A 19,202-nucleotide genomic window follows, 5' to 3' on the forward strand; every position below is an offset into this window, starting at 1 on the left:
TCTGAGGCTGCGTCTTTCCCTCCAGGGAAAGCAGGAGACTGCCGGAAGTGATGACAATTACTGTCCCTAAGGGGCGGGGCTTCTGCCGGTGTCAGAGTTCAGTAAATATTGGTGACGTCAGGCGGCCAAGATGGCGGAAGGGTAAGCCTCACAGGACGCGCTAGGGGCGGCGCTGCGGCGAGAAGGGGCCGCAGGTCGAGCCGCTTAGGGGCTGGCCAGGCAGCGAAGAGCTCGCTGGCCATGCGAAGAGTGTCTTTCCCTCGGTCCCGCTGGGCCTCCTCCCTCCCCAGCCGCCTCGGCTCTTGGCACGCCTCTCCTGAGCATGAGCCGCTGGGTTCGGTGAGGGGGCGACCGAGCGGGTCGGGGGCTTCTCCAAGGGGCGGGCCGCCGGGGCGGGAGAGGCTCTGCTGGAAGAGCAAGCCTGTCGTTGCCTGGTGCAGCAGCGCTCGTGCGCAGGCCGGGGGCCGAGGGTTCAGCAACGGGGTAAGGCCTCAGGATGGTCACAGCGGAGCGTTGCTGGGAACAGCGGAGGAGCGTCTTGAAAAACACGTTAGTCCCTTAGACGGAATCTGGCTCAGGCTCTTTGGGAGCAATGAAGAAAACACTGTGTTGATACCTGACCCATCTCACAGGCTCGTTGCCACGATAAAAAATTATTAATTAGCGACGTGCTACCCAAGAGGGGCACAGACTGAAAATGAGTAGCTTACTTCCCAGCGATTTAGTGTAGAGGGATTTGGACCCAGATTTCCTTGACAAGCCCCTGGTATGTTGCTGGGAGGCTTTCAAATTCTCTGTTTACTGACAATTATTGCTAAATGATAATAAAGTTGTTTCCACATAGGGATGTTCCTTAAGTGTAGTGAACAGGGAAATTTGGATTAAGAAATGCTTGTATGCAGAGGAGAGCAAAATACCACAAAATCAATTTTTTATTGTCACCTAAACTAAATTACCTGAATTAAATAGATCTTTCTAATTGCTTGCTTTTGAGGTTGAGGGCACTGGTGCTATTGTTCCTAAAAGAGCCCTTTTTGAGAGATGCATTGCAAATACAGTAGAATATTGGGTTTATAACAATCACAACTGTTTTGGTTTATTATAGTTAATTCATGCAATCACATATAGGCAATACTATCATTTTTGATGGCTATTTGTGTTCTTAGCATATTTTTTAATCTTCTTACTATATGACATTTCTGTTTTGTCAATGTTGTGTACCCTATGCTAAGTACATTTACTCAAAATCAAGTTCAGTTGGATATACTCGTAAATTGTTCTGGATTGCTACCCTACCACAATAGCTCATGTTCACATCTAAACAGTCTCAGACTCTATTTACTTATGGCTTGCTAAATGGAACCCTAACATTAAACCTAATTTCTGCTGACTTTTTGAAATTTTTGCTCTCTTGTTTTAAATAATTATATTGGGAGGGAATTGAGAGAGGGAAGAAGTGGAGATAAATAGCAAATATCCTGACAGAAGGAAGGGCCTTGTGCTGTCTTGGTGCTTAAAATGTAACACAAGTCACGGAAAATGTGATCCTGGTACCCAGGAATTTAAATTGCACAAATGTAATTTTGATTCTGATATCATCTTGTGGTTACTGCTGAAAGAGGACTTTTGAATTCTAGTAAGCAAAATTTTCTTTAAATGCTTTAGAGAAGTGTGGAGTGTTGTTGGGCTTGTTGCAGTACCTGGGTGTTCCTAAGGTACTTATTGGCTTGAGTTTATAATCTAAAATTCCCACTTGCAGCTTCATATGTTTGTCCTGTAACAGGGAAGATGGAGGCTGGTGGCGGAGCTGGCTACAGCAAAGCCTTCAAACTGTCAAAGAGAAGGTAAGCAGATCTGCTTCTTACCCGAGAGAGAGAGTGAGAGAGCGCGCGCACATGTCTGACTGGGTGGGGAGCTTCTTTTTGCCCTAAGATAGGATTTAAGTTGGAGAAGCTTTCAAGTGCATTCCACTGGTGGGCAGAGATAAAAATGCAAAAATAACAAAACGAAACCCAGCATGTTGTAGCTTAAAGCGTTTATTGCCAGTAACGAAGCCTTTGGAGAGGCATATCAACCTTTTTCCCTTTTAGAAATTGTGAAAAACTGCTCCAGAGCCTGGAAAATATCAAGTAGTTGTGGGAGAGGATGGGGCAGGGAAAAGGGTGCTGGGGAACCCTGGTGGGCCAACTTTTGGTCTGGTACCTGAAGCTTCTCCTTCTGGTGAACTAGACAGAAGTTGTCAAAATTAGTTCAACAGTGGTGTGGGAGGTGGCCATATGAGTGAGCTATTTCCATATGAGAGTTATTTATTTGGGAGTGTAGTTATATTTGTTTGCTAGTCTCCTCTTCTAAAAGAAGGCGGCAGCAATGTTACTGAGCCTTTGTATTCCTGGTCTGAAACTGGTTTTACCGGCAGGCTATTGTGAGGGAGTGGGTGTTGACAGTGAGTTGAGACAGGTGTCCACCCTCTTGAAATTGGCCTGCTGGCAAGTAATAACTACTTGCTCTGTGCCATCCTGTCCATCGCTCTTCCCTTTCCACCTCCAAATCATTTTAACACCAGAATGGCTCCCTGGGCCCTGTGAGATGTCAGTTGAGATTCCTGCTTGATTTGACTTGCCAAACACCTTGAACAACTTATTTGACTACACTTCACTTTCTTTTGACTTAAAGCTGCTTCTTTAATTACTAATGAAACTTTACCTGCCAATATTTTATTGCATGATCACACTTCAGGTGTTTTCTGAGAATCAGTGGGATAATAGAGAAAAGTATTAAATTTGAATTGTTTTAATAGGTTTTATCAAACGCTTGTTGAGTTAACTGCATATCGTTGGAAAATGAGCTCAGAGTTCCCTAAAAGAGTTCAGGCTTTTAGCTTTCAAACTATGGCTGAAAGCAGCATGACTGTGTTTCCAAGCAAAATCTTTGGAGCTATTGCAGGTGAGGCTCCTTCTTTGGGGTACACTTGCCTCAGTTTACTTGAGCTTTTTTCAAATGGAAGTTAAAGAAAACATGTGTCTGACATCTGAGTTGCTTGTTTCTTATATAACTCCCTGTTCTCTCAGTCTCAAACTGGTAGTTATTCCTTGTCGGCTGAATGTGATGTTGTCCCAAAGAGACAAGAAATGTGTGGTGTACAGATGAAGAAAAGATCCTTGGATTAGAGGAAGCTGGGGTGAGGAAGCTATGGCCCTCCAGATATTGTTGCACTACAACTCCCATCAGCTCTAGCTGGGTTGATGGGAGTTGTCATTCAACACTATCCACAGGGCCATAAGTTCCCCATCCTTGTATTAGAGAATGACATGCTTTCTTGGGGAGTTTTGCTATGGATGGGTGGGTTTGCTAATACCCTGGAAGTTAGAAATAGATTTGAAATTGATCTTGAAAGGCTGGAGTACTGGGCTGAAAACAACCAAATGAAATTCAGTAGGAGAAATGCCAAGTTCTACACCTAGCAAAAGGGAACCAAAGGCATAGACAAGGAGGGGAGATATTTGGCTCAGCAGGTACTACAAGAAAAAAGGATCTTGGAATGGTTGTAGATCACAAGTTGAATATTAGTCAACAATGTGATGAGGCTGCAAAAAAGCTGGTGTTTTCTTAGGTTGCATTTATAGAAGTATAGTGTCCAAATTACTAAGGTTCTGGTTCCCCTCTATTCAGCACCTGTTAGGCCCCATCTTGATCACTGTGTCTGCTTCTGGGCCCCCATGTCAAGGAAGACACAGACAGACTGGAAAAAGTTCAGAGGAGGGCAACAATGGTATTCAGGGGACTGGAAACAAAGCCCCATGACTGAAAGAACTGGGCATGTTTAGCCTGAAGAAGAGAAGACTGCGGGGAGATATGATAGCTTCTCAAATACCTGAAACACTGTTACGCAGAGGAGGACCAAGATCTATTCTCCATCATGTCAGAGTGCAGAATACAGAATAAGGGGTTCAAGTTACAGGAAGCCAGATTCCAGCTAGGCATTAGGAAAAATGCTGTGATGTTAGAGCGGTAGGGTAGTGGAAGCAATTGTCTAAGGAGGCTGTGGGCGCGCCTGTGCCGGAGGCGTTGGCGTGGCAGCTGGGGAGCGCTCTGTCAGGAATGCTTTAATTTGGGGTCCTACATTAAGCAGGGAGTTGGACTTGGTGGCCTTATAGGCCCCTTCCGGCTCTAATGTTCCCTGATCCTGTCATTCTGCATGAGCACTTGAACTCGTGTTTTGGCACAGTTTCGCCTGGTATGTGTTTGTACAAGCTCCTTTGCTGAAGGGGTCGCTTCGGCACAGGTGCTCAAGTGATTTTACGCTTCCTGCTGCCCCTGTGTGGTGATGTCCTGCTGCCATGCGTTCTGTCTCTTCAGATTTATTTATTTCACTTTTATACCACCCAATAGCTGAGGCTGCTATGTTCATCCTCCTGCAGGTGCTTAGAGATGTGAAAGCCTGGGGCTAAAACCGCTCCCCCCCCTTTTTTTTTTTTTAGCCAGGAGTGTGTTTAATTTCCTCTGCCTTGCACCACAAGGATTCACATGTATTGAAATCCTGCATTCACGGTTTTCTAGGAAAAGCCCAGTGGGCCAGTTGTTGGTTCGCTAACAATTGACAGTTGCTGAATCAGATCGAGACCCCCTTTTTGTGTGTGGCACCCATGAGTGTCAGAAGCTGAGAGAGGCTGTTGCCTTCATGCCCTGCCTAGGCACTGGCTCAGGCGCTGCTGGAAATAAAATGTTCCACTAGATTGGCCCACCTTTTTCTGACCCAGCTGCGCAACTTTTGGGTCCAGAGGAACAGAATGCAGTCTCACTAAAGCCACCTCAGGCAGTACAGACTTCAGGCTGTGGAAAGGGAGAGGGGCCAAGCATTCCGCTCTGTCCCCAGTGTTCTGGGGCTCAGGCTGCCATTAGTGAGAAAGTCCCCAGGTGTCTGCCTGAGTGCATTTGGCCCAAAGCAAGAAGGTGCCTGCTTCAGACCTCCCTGGTCAGTGCCGCAAGGCCAGCGGTGGAGCATCAGGGGCAGTGCGGACGGGTATCTGGCTCTGCTCCTTCCTTTCAGGGTGAAATTTGTCATCCTCCGTCATTCCCATATTCTGTCTGAGATCTCCTTCTGTCATTCCTGTTTGCAGCCAGTTTCTGGGATCTGTTCTTGGAGTTAGACCTGGCACTCCCCTTTGTTACATCCCCACATACATTTAAAAGATACTCTTGGGCATGCTAATAAGCTGTTGGGACAGCTGAAATGCTCTGATGGTTGGGAACCATCCAACACCTGGCTATTTTTAAATGATGTAGCTGTTCAACTGGACCTTCCAATGGCTGCAGGTTTGGCTCTCTGAGAGGTTTCTGGTTGCAGCAGCATCTGTTTTTCCAACCAGTCTAACCAATGCACCCATCTGAGATGAGTATCCAATTGTAATGTATTCTCCTGTCATTCTGCTGTAGTCCACAGAGGCCTTGGAGTTCATGAAACGTGACCTGACGGAGTTCACCCAGGTGGTCCAACATGACACGGCTTGCACCATCGCTGCCACTGCCAGCGTGGTCAAGGAGAAGCTGGCTGTGAGTGGGCATCAAGAGCTAACATGCAGAGTGAGACTGGAGTGGGAGGGGATGCATGGCACGGGAACGGTGCTCACAGGTTTTTGTTTCTCTTTACCATAAAGCTTTCCCTTCCTAATACATTTTTCTTTCGTTGTTTTGCTTTGGCATCCCAAGTCCACACTGTAGCAGACTTTGTAGCATGTCACCAGCTCCGGTTCTTCTGACTTAGATCTGTTATTTTCCTCCACTGGTTCGTTCTTTGCTTTTGCGAAGACGGAGAGTTCCACGGGAGCCACAGAGAAAGTGAGGAAAGGGCTCTCCAACTTCCTGGGAGTCATCTCAGACACATTTGCACCTTCGCCAGATAAGACCATTGACTGTGACGTCATAACCCTGATGGCGACCCCTTCCGGGACCACGGAGCCATACGACAGCACCAAGGTACCTCCACAGCCCTCCCGCTCTGCCCCCACCCCAGAACTGCTGCCACTCCCCTGCGGCAGGCTTCTCGTGCTGAGTGCCATTTCTCTTCCAGGCTCGGCTATACAGCCTTCAGTCTGACCCAGCCACCTATTGCAACGAACCTGACGGTAAGTTGAGGGCCAGTCAGGTGAGAAAGTAGGGGTGGAGAGATTCAGCCCTTCCAGAAAGAAGGCAGGCCATGGTGAGGAGGGCAGTCTCTGGTATGCTGTTTATTTTCACAAAGCAAAACTAGGTGGGGTTCACTTAAATTTTGAAATGTGTGTCCTGCAACAAGAGAAAGTAATCTGCTTGCCTTGCAGGCTGCATTGGAAAGGTTAAAACCAGGTGAGATGACGGGCTGGAGAGTGGTGTGTGGAGGAGCAGGAGAATCTTATGCTGGGTCCGCGTCACTGTTTGTATCCCCCTTTTCACTTGCTTCAGTGGTGTTAAAAGGGTTAGCCAAGCCCATGGTTTATTGTGCATGCAGTAGCAAAGCCTGAGTAGAGGAGTGGGGTGCAGAAGGGGTCTGTCCTGTTCGCTTTTGTGTCACCCCCTTAGGGTCTCTCTTCGGGGTTTGCAGGACTGGAGCTTAAGAATTCTTGGAAGGCTCTGCATCTCGTCCTCACAATCTGAGCAGAGCAGTACGACTTGGCATACCTGAGTCTTCCGAGCCTCACCCAGATACCAGGCTTCATGAAATCATTAGTCGAATCCAGCAGGACTGCTCTTACAGTCCTGTCATTCCAGCTGCGGTTCTAGAGTTAATACTCTCTGCGAAAAAGTCCATGTACTTGTTATCTCATGAGCAAGATGGTGGCAGGAGTTCAGACGTCATAACCGCAGGGAACAGAGCACGCCTCTCAGGAGAAATTTTGCATAATGTCCAGCACCCCGTGTCCACATTGCAGTGTCTTCAGGCCTCAGCTAATTCCTGCAGGAGTTTCATCCAAGTCTGTGCTGCTCATTTGTGTGTCTGCTCTCGTTTGATGATTTTATTTCCTTTCCTCCCACAGGACCCCCTGAGCTCTTTGAGGCTTGGCTTTTACAATTCAATCTAGAGGAGAAGAAAGGGGTGATTTCAGAGTTGCTAGTGAAGAGCCCTTCCATCCGCTCCCTCTACTCCAAGATGGTAAGGCAGCCTGGCATGGCTTAGTCCCCTGATTTCCAGAACCTTGTTCTCAGACCAGATGCTCTAGGTCAGTTGCTTAGATCAGAGCTTTGATGAGGGAGGAGAATTGAAATTAATAAAATACAATAATAAGCAAAATTAAAAATAGCATTCTCCCTAGGATGTTGCTGATCCCTTTTCAGAAGTAAAAGGCAGAACTGCTCATTTCACATAAAGTTCAAAATGTGAAACAGACTCTGTTGCAGCCGCTGGGTGATACCTTTACAACCTGATTTCTGTCAGGACAGTAGCAAATCTAGTGGTTTCTGCTCTTAGAACTGTTGAAACGGGGTGCTGAACATGGTGTATTTCAGTGGTTGAGGAAATACACTGAACATCTTTACACATTCACCAGCACCAGGGGGATCCTGGGCTTGCGAGGCTCTGTCCCAGGGCAGCTGCTTGGCAAGCGCCTGTGGCCTGTAGGGCACCTCCGTGTTGTCTGCAGGGGGCGTGCCTGGCACAGGCATCTGCAGGGAAAGGGTGACGAACGTAGCCCCAACGCATTGGTTGAGCTCGGGCGCCCCTTACTGACTTGAGACGAGCTGTGCCCAGAGCCCCTTGCTCATGCTGATGTTCCCTTCCATGCTGCCAGGTGCCCGTGGCTGTGTCCCACTCGGAATTCTGGCAGCGCTACTTCTATAAAGTCTATCAACTGGAGCAGGTGAGTGTGCAGAGGTCTTCCGGCGGGGTGAATATGTGGCTGTGCTCACTCCATTCAAGGAGGGCAAAGGAAACGGCATGCAGTTGCTTGTGGGGGGGGGGGTCTCAGTTTCTTCACAAAGTGGTCTTTTTGGTCCTCTTTCCAGTGAGAACCCCTTTGTGCTGCAGAACACTCTTAGGGCCCATGTGTCTTTACTGCACAAAGACCAATCCCCACTTCATCTCTTACCACGCTTTATTTAGATGTCAAACCCTTCTGCTTTTGCCACCTCTAAATAGCCTCCCCTAAGCCGATTGCCTCTCAGCCTTCCCTGGGACAATGGGATGGTGCCCCGCTAAGGGACCGGTACCAGGAGAACTCCTAGGCTTTCCCTAACCTGTCAGAGCACACTCCTTCAGGTTGCTGGTGTTGCACAATGCATTGAGCTGAATGGAGCAGCTCGGAGAATCTAGCTTGCTCCTGTGTCAGGTGACTCAATTCTGGATGTCGCGTGGAACTCAGAGTAAGGAAGTGTGTCAGGAGCTGCCGTTGTGTAGGGGATTGCCTGCCTGGCCATGGTGGCACATCCTAAGCTGAGTCTCTGTTGACCAAAGAGGTTACCTGCCAGGCCTATGAGCAAAGAACACACCTGGCAACCCTGCAGACCAGAGCTCAGGTCTGAAAATAAGGCTGCCACAGAGCTGGCTCTGTTTAGAGGCTCAGCCTGGGAGCTTTACATGGAATCCTTGAGGAGAAAGGGGGGGCTACCTGGGGGTGTTGAGTCATCTCTTGTGAAAGGAGGAGCTTTTCAACATGAAAGTTGTACAGTGGAAGGGATGCTGTTTCCTCCCCCCCGCCCCCCGGCCTATCCTTTTTTTATTTCTCTGCCCTGTTTGGAATCGCCCTCGGTCAGCAGTTCTCGGCAACTTGCCCTGAATCCTGCCCCCAGTGTGGCCCTGCCCCAGCCCTGCTCACATTCCTGCGTTGTCGACCTCTCTTTGTTTCCTCTGTTGCTTTGCGAGTGGCAAGTGCCAGGAAACCTCCCAGCCCGGGAGATTCAGACCTTGGGCCTCATGCTAAGAATATTCACAAAAATGCCTTGCTGGAAAGCCACGTGCGACAGTGTCCCCAGTCCGTGCAGAAGCCGCTGGAGCAGCTTCTGACGGCTGTGTGCATTCCTTTTTTGCTCCAGGAGGAGGTCCGGAGGGAAGCTCTGAAGCAGCGGGCAGAACAAAGCGTTCATTCCGAGGAGCCAGGCTGGGAAGAAGAAGAAGGTCAGTGGACTGCAGTTGCTTCCCAAGGGTAGCAAGTTGTTGTTGGGGCCTCGTGGTCCTTTTATTTGGGACTTTCTGCATCGACACTCAGCTTATCTCTTGGAAAGGTGTGTGCTCCACCTTTCTATCAGTGATGCCCAAGGCAGATTGAAACAATACTGGGATAGATTACAAAAGATGACAACTAAATGTCACCACAGAATTGACCCTGTTTTGAGAACAGGTAAAATGGGTGAATACTGTAGCAACTGGTTCTTGCCAGAAGTCTGGAAGAATTAAAAAAAATGATCTGGTTCCTCCAAGGCAAGAAACTGAATTCCAGGCAAATAAGGGCCTTTTGTCATTGGTGTAGCATTAAAGGGAAGGTCTTGCCTAAAATTTGAAGGCACCTGGTACCAGACCTTGGCTGATGGGCTCAAGACAGGAGCTAGCTCATTTGGGAGCAGTGGTCTTCAGGTGCTGGAGCGGTTCCAGGCTGTGTAGAGCTTTTCAGGATCAGCTTAGCCGGCTGAATTCCCTTGGGAAAAAAATTGGAGGCTGGTGTGCCTTGATCGGGTGTCAGCTGACTCCTCCATCCCATTCTCCGCATTCTGGATCAGCGCAAGACAAGTGGAGCCAGGATGGAGTAGAAAAACTTGTGGGAAAGACGGTTGAGATTCAGACTCATGCAAAAACCATTTCCCATTAAGTTTTCTCCTATGACAGACAGAGGAGAATAGGGCTGTTTTTCTTGAAAGAGTTTGATTAATGTATGTGTTTACTTTCTGAGCATTGCTTCATTGCTTATGAATGTTAGTGAAACCCTTTTTCCTCTCCTGCCACAGAGGAATTTCTTGGGTCATCATCCCCCCACGTCCACTTGCATTCTCCCCAAGAGGTGAAACCAGCTCTCCCCGGCTCTGCAGCGGCAGCTGCCCCAACCCCGGAAGCATCCATGGGAAGCTGGGCTGGGCTGGGCCCCACCCCAGCGGAGGCAGCCCCATCCGAAAGTAGCGAGAGCCTCTCCTCGGTGACGCAGATTGCGCACCCCATCGCCCTCCCTGCCTCGCCTTTGCAGACTGGAGCCCCGCTCTCTGGGGCAGGAGACCTCCCTCTGGGGCACCAGGGAAATGCCATGGGGGAGCAGGCCTCCCCACCGGAGGCAGCAGAGCCCCTTCAGCCGTCTCCAGCGCCTCCTCAGGCGAAGCCTCGTCCAGGGCAGCCAAATGAGCAAGCGGAGAGCAGAGTCGCAAGCAGGACGGAGCCTCGGCGAGAGGACGGGCCAACGGACTTGCGCCTCTTCGAGCTCAGCTCAGACAGTGGAAAATCCACTCCCTCCAACAATGGGAAGAAAGGTGGGTAGGATGGAGATCGTGGGATGAGCCCCACCCCCACCACTCTCAGCATGCACATGTCAGGAGTTCCCCAGGTGACCATTTTGTTCACATGCTCCTCCTAATCCTTGATAACTCTGGGAAAACGCTCATTTGACATGCACAGAGGCTTCTCGTGAGCCGGTAGTACACACACAGGCCTGTAAGGAGGCATCGGTGGTGCTTCAGTATAGCTGAAGCCAGCTGAACATGGCCGAACCTCAGAAGTCTCGGGAAGGGAACAGCCAGGCTTTGCTGCTTATTGTTGCAGGCTCAAGCACAGATATTAGTGAGGACTGGGAAAAGGACTTTGACCTGGACATGACGGAAGAGGAAGTGCAGCTGGCGCTCTCCAAGGTGGACATTTCTGGAGAGGTGAGTCCTTGCAACTAACTAATGGTCTGACTTGGCTGCAGAAGTTCCAGAGAAAGCCATTCCTTGGCTTCCTGTGTTGTTAGAGGAGTAAGCTTTTACTTAGGCTTTCCTGGAATAAAAACAAATACCTTGTACTCTGTTTGTTTGTTTTTGGCTTGATTGCTGTTCCCATTTTAGTGAGAGGAAACTAAAGCCGGGAGACAGAAATTACCCAAAGCTGCAAAATTACGCTCTAATTGAACTGAGACATGATCGTAAATCCTAGTTTTATAACCCTCATTTGCTAATTTACTCAGCAATCAGTCCACTTGTCAGAGGAGCTTGCTGCCATGAAAAGGCACGTGACGTTGCAGCCCTGGGGGGGTCTTCAGTGGGGACACCAAGGTTTTCTTTTTTCTTGCATACATATTTGGGATGCTGCAGCAGTATGTTCCTTGTATGTATGTTGGACACATGATAGTGCTCAAGTTTGTTAGAAAACATTATGCCTGTTCTTCTGTAGAACAAGAACAGCTGTGAACTTTAGGGGAGCACCAGGGTGCTTTTGTGCTCTGCTGAACTGGCAGCTTCGAACTGGTGCCGTGCATCTTCGGAGCTGCCTCCACATCCATCCAAATGACTCCAATAGGGTTTTTCCTTCATCAGTTCTGCCTAAAATGGGGCTGGGGGTGACAGTAGTTCAGTTTGTATTTTTATGCACGCTACTTGAACGCTTGCATGAACCAGAACACAGCTGAACACTGGTATCATAATTTACAATCAGGCAATGCATGCGACATGTGCATAGTGCAAAAGCATTTGCAGAATGTTTTGTCTTAGGAGAAATTGCCCAATAAAGCATATAACTTGGGAAATGATATAAAATGTGTACATTTTGCATTCCTGTATATTTCTATGTCCAATTTTCAAACATGAGAAAAATTGACAAACTGATGCAGAAATGGGACAGAAGTTACTTTGGAGACAGAACAAAATTGAGCTTGAAATATTTGACCGTCCCTCGCCTCAGCTACAGATTTTAAAAAATCAGGTTGCCGACTGATTCTGAATACTGTCCTTATTCTACTGGAAAGAGATGGCTTGTGAAGGCCCCCAAAAACACAGAACAGGAAGGGATGGCCCTCCATCAAAACAAGGAGTGCGTGAGAGAGAGAGAGAGAGAGAGAGAGAGAAGGAACTTGCTTCTGCTTGCTTGGTGGGGTCTGGAAGCTTTGCATCAATTTAAGTAACAGATGAATAAACTGAACTTTCAGCCATCTTAGGAAGTAAGGTAAAATATTAGCATTGAACTTGAACACTGAGTGCTAAGAGCGCACTAGCTTATTTTGGGGAGCCATTTATTTCCAAAAGAATAAACTGACTTACATAGTCAAGAGATAAAAGGCCATCTTTATTTTATTTTTTCTGACTCTTAAGTGGTTTCTGTTCATAGTTAAAATCTACTTTTGCATTTTCAAACAGGTATCAGTACCAGACTTCTGGAGGTGGCAAATTTATCTAAATGGAATCGACTGCTTGGGAGGGTGATCAATTAAAATTCTTCAGGCAGCCCTTTATATACTACTTTCGGAGTTTTGAAGCAGGTTTCTGGACGTGGGGCCCAGTGAATAGCCTGTGGGAGAGGGTGGTGCGGGAAGCAGAATGCGGGTGGGTGGCTCTTGCCAGTTCCTTGGATGGGAAAACATACGAACATCATACTTTGCCTAAAGGCACCTGGGCTTGGCTTTTAATGTTGCGGTGCATATGAATTGAATTTGATGGCATACAACTGATCAGCGTGGCTGGCTGGGGAGTGCTTGGAATTGTTGGGTGTTTTCTGCCTAAATATGCATAGGATCGTGCCCTCGACTGACTGACTGACTGACTGACTGACTGACAGCTGTGGGTCTAACTGTATACGCCATGTGGCCCCCCTCTAAAGCTCTCTCCTTGTATTCTCTGTCACTCCTTTCCCCCTGCAGATGGAAGATGAAGAGTGGGAGGACTGGGAATAGTGAGGGCCGTCGCTTCCCCTGCAGTGCATCCTGGGCTCTTCCCTCGTCCCCTGCCCCCACCTGCACCATCCAATGTGAATTAAACCACAGAGCAACTGGTTCCTTTTTCCTGTGTAAATGTGTTCCAGGCTGGCTGAATCTCATCTCTGCTAAACGCCCACTGGGGATTGTGGACCGCAGCCCACAGCCACGGATCCTGATGGTGACTGGTATTGCACAGGGTGCCGAAGAACCATGTTGGGAGGAGAGGGGGCAGAGCTTTCCAGTAAGGCCCCTGGACTAATAATTCCAAGAGCTGTTTCAGTGTGATTTTGTTTTCCTAGCCACCCCCCCCCCCCCCGACTTCTGGCTTGAGGGTGGATGTCAGTTGATGGTGGCTTTGGATAGAAGTGGGGAAAGTACCTGATTTGACCAGTCCCTGGGATGTGTTTGGCATTGTTACTCTCTCCCAATCTAGGCTGGCAGCGCCTTCTTCCATGTGCCTGTATCTGCAAGCCAGAAAGCATCTGGGCATTCACAGCGGCAAATCCTTTGCTTTCCCCCCTATATCGTGTTAAGAGAAACTCTCCAGCATGGCATTTGGCCATTCTTACTGCCACCCTGATTGGAACCCAGGAGCATGAACAGTCTTTTTGCTCCACACTCACACATCCGTTCGAAACCTCTCCTTCGCTGTTTTGGGAATTGAGGCACAGAATCTGAAAAATAGAATTCTTGTGCTGAATCCTTTCTTGGACATGCAGCCGCAGTGGGAGCATCTCCTGGGCAAGGTCAAATTAAATGAAAGGAAAATATGTGGAAAATGTTCCGGTAATCTCAAAGAGACATCTTGGCTGGATGTGGGTAGCAGTTTTCATGGGGATAATTCTGTCAGTTACCTTACTAGGCAAACTCGCGTAGCTAGGTCTGTATTCCAGGACCAGCATCTGCCAAAGCCTCATGCTCCTCGTTCGTCTCCCCTTGTGCTAAGGCTGCTGATTAGCCTCTGTCAGCCCCTTTCTATGGCATTTGGCTGTGCGAGCCTGCTGGAAATTCTCCCTTGTGGCAGGTCCCACCTGTCCTCGAAATTTGCCAAGAGTTGTTGGGTTGACTGCACCTGATTCCAATTGCCTATGGATCATCATTGCTTCCTTGCCCACATCCCTCTGGCTGGCTTATGGAGGCACCATCCCTTTCTCTGGGGGGAGAGGGGATTGCCCCCTGCCATCAGAGTTGCCCCCGATCTGGTCTTGGCCACATTGTAGTTGGGGCGAAGAGGCTAGAACCAGCTGCTTGTGCCTGGCCTCAGAACTGATTGACCATATCGAGGCTCCAAAAATGGCTCCCAAAGGGAGATTATTCCCTTCGGGACATAGCCCTCCTGGAAGTTCCTCATGAACTGAATGCTACCTGGGCAAGGCCATGAAAGAAGAGGACACCCTCATGTTTGTCCCTGGCGGTACGAGCTTTGCCTTTCCTGGGACGGGTGGGAGGTTCGTGCTGGAAGGGGCAATTGCAGTTTCAGGTGGCCAGAAGGCTGTCCAGCAGCTGCTACAGCTGCCCATACATGCCCCCCATTATGTTACCTGGCACTGTCGAAGTGCCAGAGAGGAATGTGGAAGCTGTCCTCGAGGAAGTGGCCAGGCGCTGCTGGGATGAGAAGCGAGCACTTGGCACCATGCGGAGACTAGAAGGCAGCTCTCCGCAGGGACTGTACCAGCTGCCAGCCAGCGGCTGCGCCAGCCCCCTGGAGGAGGCTCTTGCATTAGCTGCCAAGCAAGCAGTGCTCCCTGGTTGGAGCACGATGTAGAAACCGGCCCTGAGAGCAACTGCATTTACGGGAAGGGAAATGCCCAGGTTTCTGAGCGGGTGTGCCGAGCAGAAGGCTCTTTGCTGGGCGAGTTCTGGTCCAGGTGAGGCCTTTGCTTCCGGAATGGGGATTGGTCGGTGGCGCACACGCTGTGCGTGCAGCCGTTCCCCAGTCACCTTCAGCTGAAAGGGTTATGCTCCTGTGCCTTCCATCCCAATGAGCTGCTGCTGGGCAAGAGTAGGCAACATTCTGGAGAGGTGGGCGGGCTGTCTGTCCTGCTGCATCTCTGAAACTGGCAAGTGGGAGCAGGCGTGTGCAGTGTGCCCAAGCAGCCGCTGCCACTGACAGCGCCGGCATGGCGCTTCAAGTGAAGGCCTGCATCCCCGTGAGGCAGCTGCCCCTTGGATGTGCTACGGGGTCTGCGTGGTGGCCCGGCCAGGCCACGAAACCAAGATGCTCAGGAGGATGCGGACTGGGAAGGGAGTTGCGTCCCGGGGCTTCCCCCCGCCCTCGAAGGCAGATGCGCGAGGGCCCCCTGCACCCGCTGCTGCTGCGGTGATGTCTGTCGACCCTCTGCCATGCTTTGGGGCCAGAGCTTCGTGACACCGGATCGGCTGAGCAAAGGGTCAAGGAAGGATGGTGCTGAGGGGGGCCAGGCCAGCCTGCTTCCTGGGGTGTGTAGCCGGGGCAGAACAGGGAAGCACAGAGCCAAATTCTTTTCCAAGGAGGCATCTCCCGAGCGCTGTGTTCTGATTTTCTCATAGATCTCCTTAGCTAATTATTTCTTGGTTGTGCAATATTTTCTCATTTTTAAATTATATTACATCCCCTGGACTGTTTTCTAGCTGGGGTGAATAAGTGACTCTAACAGCTGTTAGTTTTGTAATTACGACTTTTCCTGAACCTTTTACAGACTTGCCGTTAACAGCGATTAAAGGAGTTCTACAGTAATGACCTGCTCATGTTCGTCTCCTTTGACTTTTTTTCCACTCACAAGAACCTGTTATGAAAGTAGGCTAGCAGCCCCACTTCTGACGCTTGCTCTCCTTCAGAAGCCCCACCAGCAGATGCTGGGCAAGGCAGCTGCGGCTTCTGGACGTTGCCACTTGTTTGTCTTGGGGCTGCAGTGGACCTTGGCTGGAGGCTCTCTCCATCCCATGAAAGATGGGATGGAGACCCCAGAAACGAGTGGTTGCTCTGGACAGACAAGCCCTCTGGTGTGGTTTAAGGGAGCTTCTTACACTCCTCTTAGAAAGTGTGGTGTGAACCAGACCTCCAGAGTGACACTCATTAAAAATAGTGCCATTCAAAGATGGCACTGACCCACTTCCTTGAGTCCTGATGGACCATTTCTCGGATGTGAACTTGAAAAGGACTGTATGAGTGAGAAAGAGAAAGGAAAAGCTTTGGCCCGGAAGCATCATCTGACTGCATTGTGGGGGCCTGCAGTTATTTCCAGACACCTAGCGCTCTGTCAGCCAGTGCTGCATTGGCTGTACTCCTCAGCAGAAGAAGCAGGACAACATGTCTGCCACTCTAACCCTTCTTTTCCCCACCCCTTTTCAGAGTGGGTTGGGGTAAGGATAGACGAGAAACAGCATAACATTAAAATGTATGTGAGCATTTTGGAAACAGCCTGTCCCCTTTTATTTGGGGAGAGTTTTGACATGGTCCTTTCTCAGGAGTTTGCTAACCACGGGTGCCAACTCACTTCTTCGATGGAAGGTCTCAGGATCATGTCTGGTTCCAACAGGCTTTTGAGGAGGTCCTGGCATTCCTCAGAAATCCCCAAGTGGCCGGGAATGGAGACCCCTTTCTGCTGGTGGCAAAGCATCTTGGGGATGTCTGTGTCGTCAAAGGGCAGGTTTGCACAGAGCATGACGTAGAGCACCACGCCCATGCTCCAAATGTCCCCTTTCCTGCTGTCGTGGGGCACACCCTGCAGCACCTCGGGAGCAGCATAGGCCGTGCTGCCGCAGAACGTCTGGCTTAGCTCCTTACGGTTCTTGGGAAGCAGCTTGGCAAATCCAAAGTCAGTCAGTTTCAGGTTGAAGCCCTGCAGGAGGGCGTTCTCGCACTTCAGGTCACGGTGCGCCACACCACAGCTGTGGCAATAGCGGATCGCTTCCACCAGCTGGCGGAAGAGCACTTTGGCTCGGCTCTCGGGCAGTGGCCCTCCCTGCAGAACACAGTCGAAGATGTCCCCATCCTCCGCCAGCTCCATCACCAGGTAGATCTTCCCGTCTGTTGACTCCAGCATCTCATACACCCGGATGATGTTCTTGTGGTCCAAGCGTTTGACAATCTGGAGCTCCCGAGGCAGGAATCGCTCGATGAACTCTGAGAAAGAACATTGCAATGTTGGCTAAGACGTACAGGGGATTGATGAAATCAGCTTGTTGGGGAACTTTTACATTCCTGGCACCCATAAGCATGTTTTTCTTCACTGAAGCAATGAGTTTTCTCTGAAGACATTGATAATACTGGGAAAGTGTGTGCTTCTTAAGTAATGCCAATGGGTGAGATGGCTTTCTCTAGCACAGTGTTCCCCAAGAAGATGACTGCCAAAGTTTTTAGACCTTAACTCCCATCAGCCCCAACCAGCCTGGCCAAGATTCATATGTGATGAGTGTTTCAATCCAAAGCATCTGACAGGTACCAAGATGGGGAAGACTGCTCTAGTGCAAAACCCTTTAGAGGTGAAAGAAGGGTGTTCTTCCCCTGGTGGTTGTGGTCCCCTTTCAGATTTTTAAAGGCTGCTACTTTGGGGTCATTGTGCACAGTGCACTGTCAGTTGTGCCGCACTCCGTGGCACATAAATGGCTGCTCGTAGTGGTATTGTGAAGAAACTGGGCACACGTGTGCTCCTAGAAGCTGAAGGAAAATAGCAGCCAGTTCCCATGGTGGAGATTGTTGGCTGCTGCCAACCCAGCAGCTCTGTGACAAAAGACAGGGCATGCTGGGAGTTGTAGGATTTTTCTGTCAAAATATGGATAAGGTTGTGTCCAGAGAGGTTGGCTTCCCACAGACTGTCCTCTGAAACATGCATCAGATTGTGATCACACTGCCCGCACACTTACAAAGGCTATTAAATCCACATCACCATTCACATGAGCAGCTTGAAATGGAATGTCTAGTTGGATCATGGGTGAAATTGCTACTGTAGAATGTGTCCATGATTAATTGGACAGGTTTTTTAAAAACAGCCTTTTAAAAAATCGTTTAAAAAAGATTTAAAGTTGGGCAGATTTTTAAAATGCAGGTGCATCTAAAACCCCGAGCACTTCTGGTGGCAACTGCATGAGCTGAAGAAAGGTCACCTGGCACATGCAGTCCCACCTCTCGGATTCTGTGTGCTGCGACATGCGTCCACCTGGCAAAGGTCAGGAACCTGCATCACAGCCAGCAGTGTAACCATGTGCACATTTTATTGATTTATTAAAACGCATATGGATTAAAATTTCCTCAGTGGGTCCACAGCCCAGTTAGCAATGCAGAAGTCACACTTTTAAGCAAAGCAATTCATGTGTGAGACAGAGAAGTTAAATGCAGTCATTATCTTAGCATGGTGCCCAAACTCTCAGATGCATTTCAGAGTGTGGCTCTTTGAACCAAGGTAGCACTGTCACCATGGCCACCAATCGTCCTGGGAAGAGCACCTCGTTCAGAGCAGCAGGAAGTGGCCCAAAGAATCGTGGCCAGGGCAGCTGTCCATCCCTGGCAGGGCTGGCCCTAGTCATGTTGGCAACAGGAGCCAGGGAGTTCCTGCAGCCTCACTTCACTATAATGCTTAAATGCTTCTAGTTTAAGGATATATATTCCATTCCTCAATGTAAATATTTCCAGGATGGGCCTAGATAACAGCCTAAAACAACAAAGCAGGCCCTAAAATATGTTGTTGCTGTTAGTCGCGAAGTCATGTCCAACCCATCGCAACCCCATGGACAACATTCCTCCAGGCCTTCCTGTCCTCCACCATCCCCCGGAGTCCACTCAAGCTCACACCAACTGCTTCAGTGACTCCATCCAGCCACCTCATCCTCTGCCGTCCCCTTCTTTTCTTGCCATCTATTGTTCCCAGCATTAGGCTCTTCTCCAGGGAGTCCTTCCTTCTCATTAGGTGGCCAAAGTATTTGAGTTTCATCTTCAGTATCTGGCCTTCTAAAGAGCAGCCAGGGTTAATCTCCTCTAGGACTGACCGGTTTGATTGCCTTGCTCTCCAAGGGACTTGCAGGAGTCTCCTCCAGCACCACAATTCAAAGGCCTCAATTCTTCTGCGCTCAGCCTTCCTTATGGTCTAACTCTCACGGTCATATACTACAACTGGGAAAACCATAGCCTTGGGAACTGGGAAAACCTATACGCACTTTTGTCAGCAGGGTGATATCTCTGCTTTTTAGTATGCTGTCTAGATTTGCCATAGCTTTCCTCCCCAGGAGCAAGCGTCTTTTAATTTCTTGGCTGCAGTCCCCGTCTGCGGTGATCTTGGAGCCCAGGAAAACAAAATCTGTCACTACCTCCATTTCTTCCCCATCTATTTGCCAGGAAGTGAGAGGACTGGATGCCATGATCTTAGTTTTCTTAATGTTGAGTTTCAAGCCAACTTTTGCGCC

At 49.3% G+C, this 19,202-nt stretch overlaps 2 protein-coding genes across 12 annotated transcripts; one reads left to right on the forward strand and one right to left on the reverse strand.

Annotated features, from left to right (window-relative positions):
• The first annotated feature begins 118 nt into the window (after positions 1–118).
• On the forward strand, positions 119–15,540 carry BSDC1 (BSD domain containing 1). Of its 11 annotated transcripts, none has more exons than XM_044424919.1 (11): positions 119–141; positions 1,784–1,844; positions 5,434–5,580; positions 5,806–5,973; positions 6,068–6,122; positions 7,008–7,123; positions 7,758–7,826; positions 8,998–9,079; positions 9,901–10,413; positions 10,703–10,806; positions 12,268–15,540. In XM_044424919.1, exons 1-11 carry the CDS (start codon positions 131–133, stop codon positions 12,331–12,333), a joined length of 1,392 nt encoding a protein of 463 aa, XP_044280854.1. In that variant the 5' UTR covers positions 119–130; the 3' UTR covers positions 12,334–15,540. The 11 variants fall into 11 exon arrangements, with proteins under 11 accessions (XP_044280854.1, XP_044280858.1, XP_044280860.1 ...); XM_044424923.1 differs by having other exon boundaries at positions 5,434–5,550; XM_044424925.1 differs by having other exon boundaries at positions 5,434–5,550; positions 9,904–10,413.
• A 727-nt stretch (positions 15,541–16,267) lies between these two features.
• On the reverse strand, positions 16,268–18,007 carry TSSK3 (testis specific serine kinase 3). The gene is made up of 2 exons (XM_044424952.1): positions 17,929–18,007; positions 16,268–16,929 (listed from the first exon to the last, which is right to left on the reverse strand). Exons 1-2 carry the CDS (start codon positions 18,005–18,007, stop codon positions 16,268–16,270), a joined length of 741 nt encoding a protein of 246 aa, XP_044280887.1.
• Positions 18,008–19,202: the final 1,195 nt, after the last annotated feature.

The sequence above is a fragment of the Varanus komodoensis genome, unplaced genomic scaffold (assembly GCF_004798865.1).
Source record: "Varanus komodoensis strain SLA01 unplaced genomic scaffold, ASM479886v1 scaffold15, whole genome shotgun sequence".
Lineage (NCBI taxonomy): Eukaryota > Metazoa > Chordata > Lepidosauria > Squamata > Varanidae > Varanus > Varanus komodoensis.

Coding starts and splice junctions, on each gene's coding strand:
- BSDC1 (XM_044424916.1), top strand. Junction 5,581..5,805: donor ATCAAGAGCTAACATGCAGA/GTGAGACTGGAG, acceptor GCTTTTGCGAAG/ACGGAGAGTTCCACGGGAGC. Junction 10,807..12,267: donor AGGTGGACATTTCTGGAGAG/GTGAGTCCTTGC, acceptor ATTTTCAAACAG/GTATCAGTACCAGACTTCTG.
- TSSK3 (XM_044424952.1), bottom strand. CDS start 18,007: ATGGTTACACTGCTGGCTGTGATGCAGGTTCCTGACCTTTGCCAGGTG. Junction 16,930..17,928: donor CAGCACACAGAATCCGAGAG/GTGGGACTGCAT, acceptor GTTCTTTCTCAG/AGTTCATCGAGCGATTCCTG.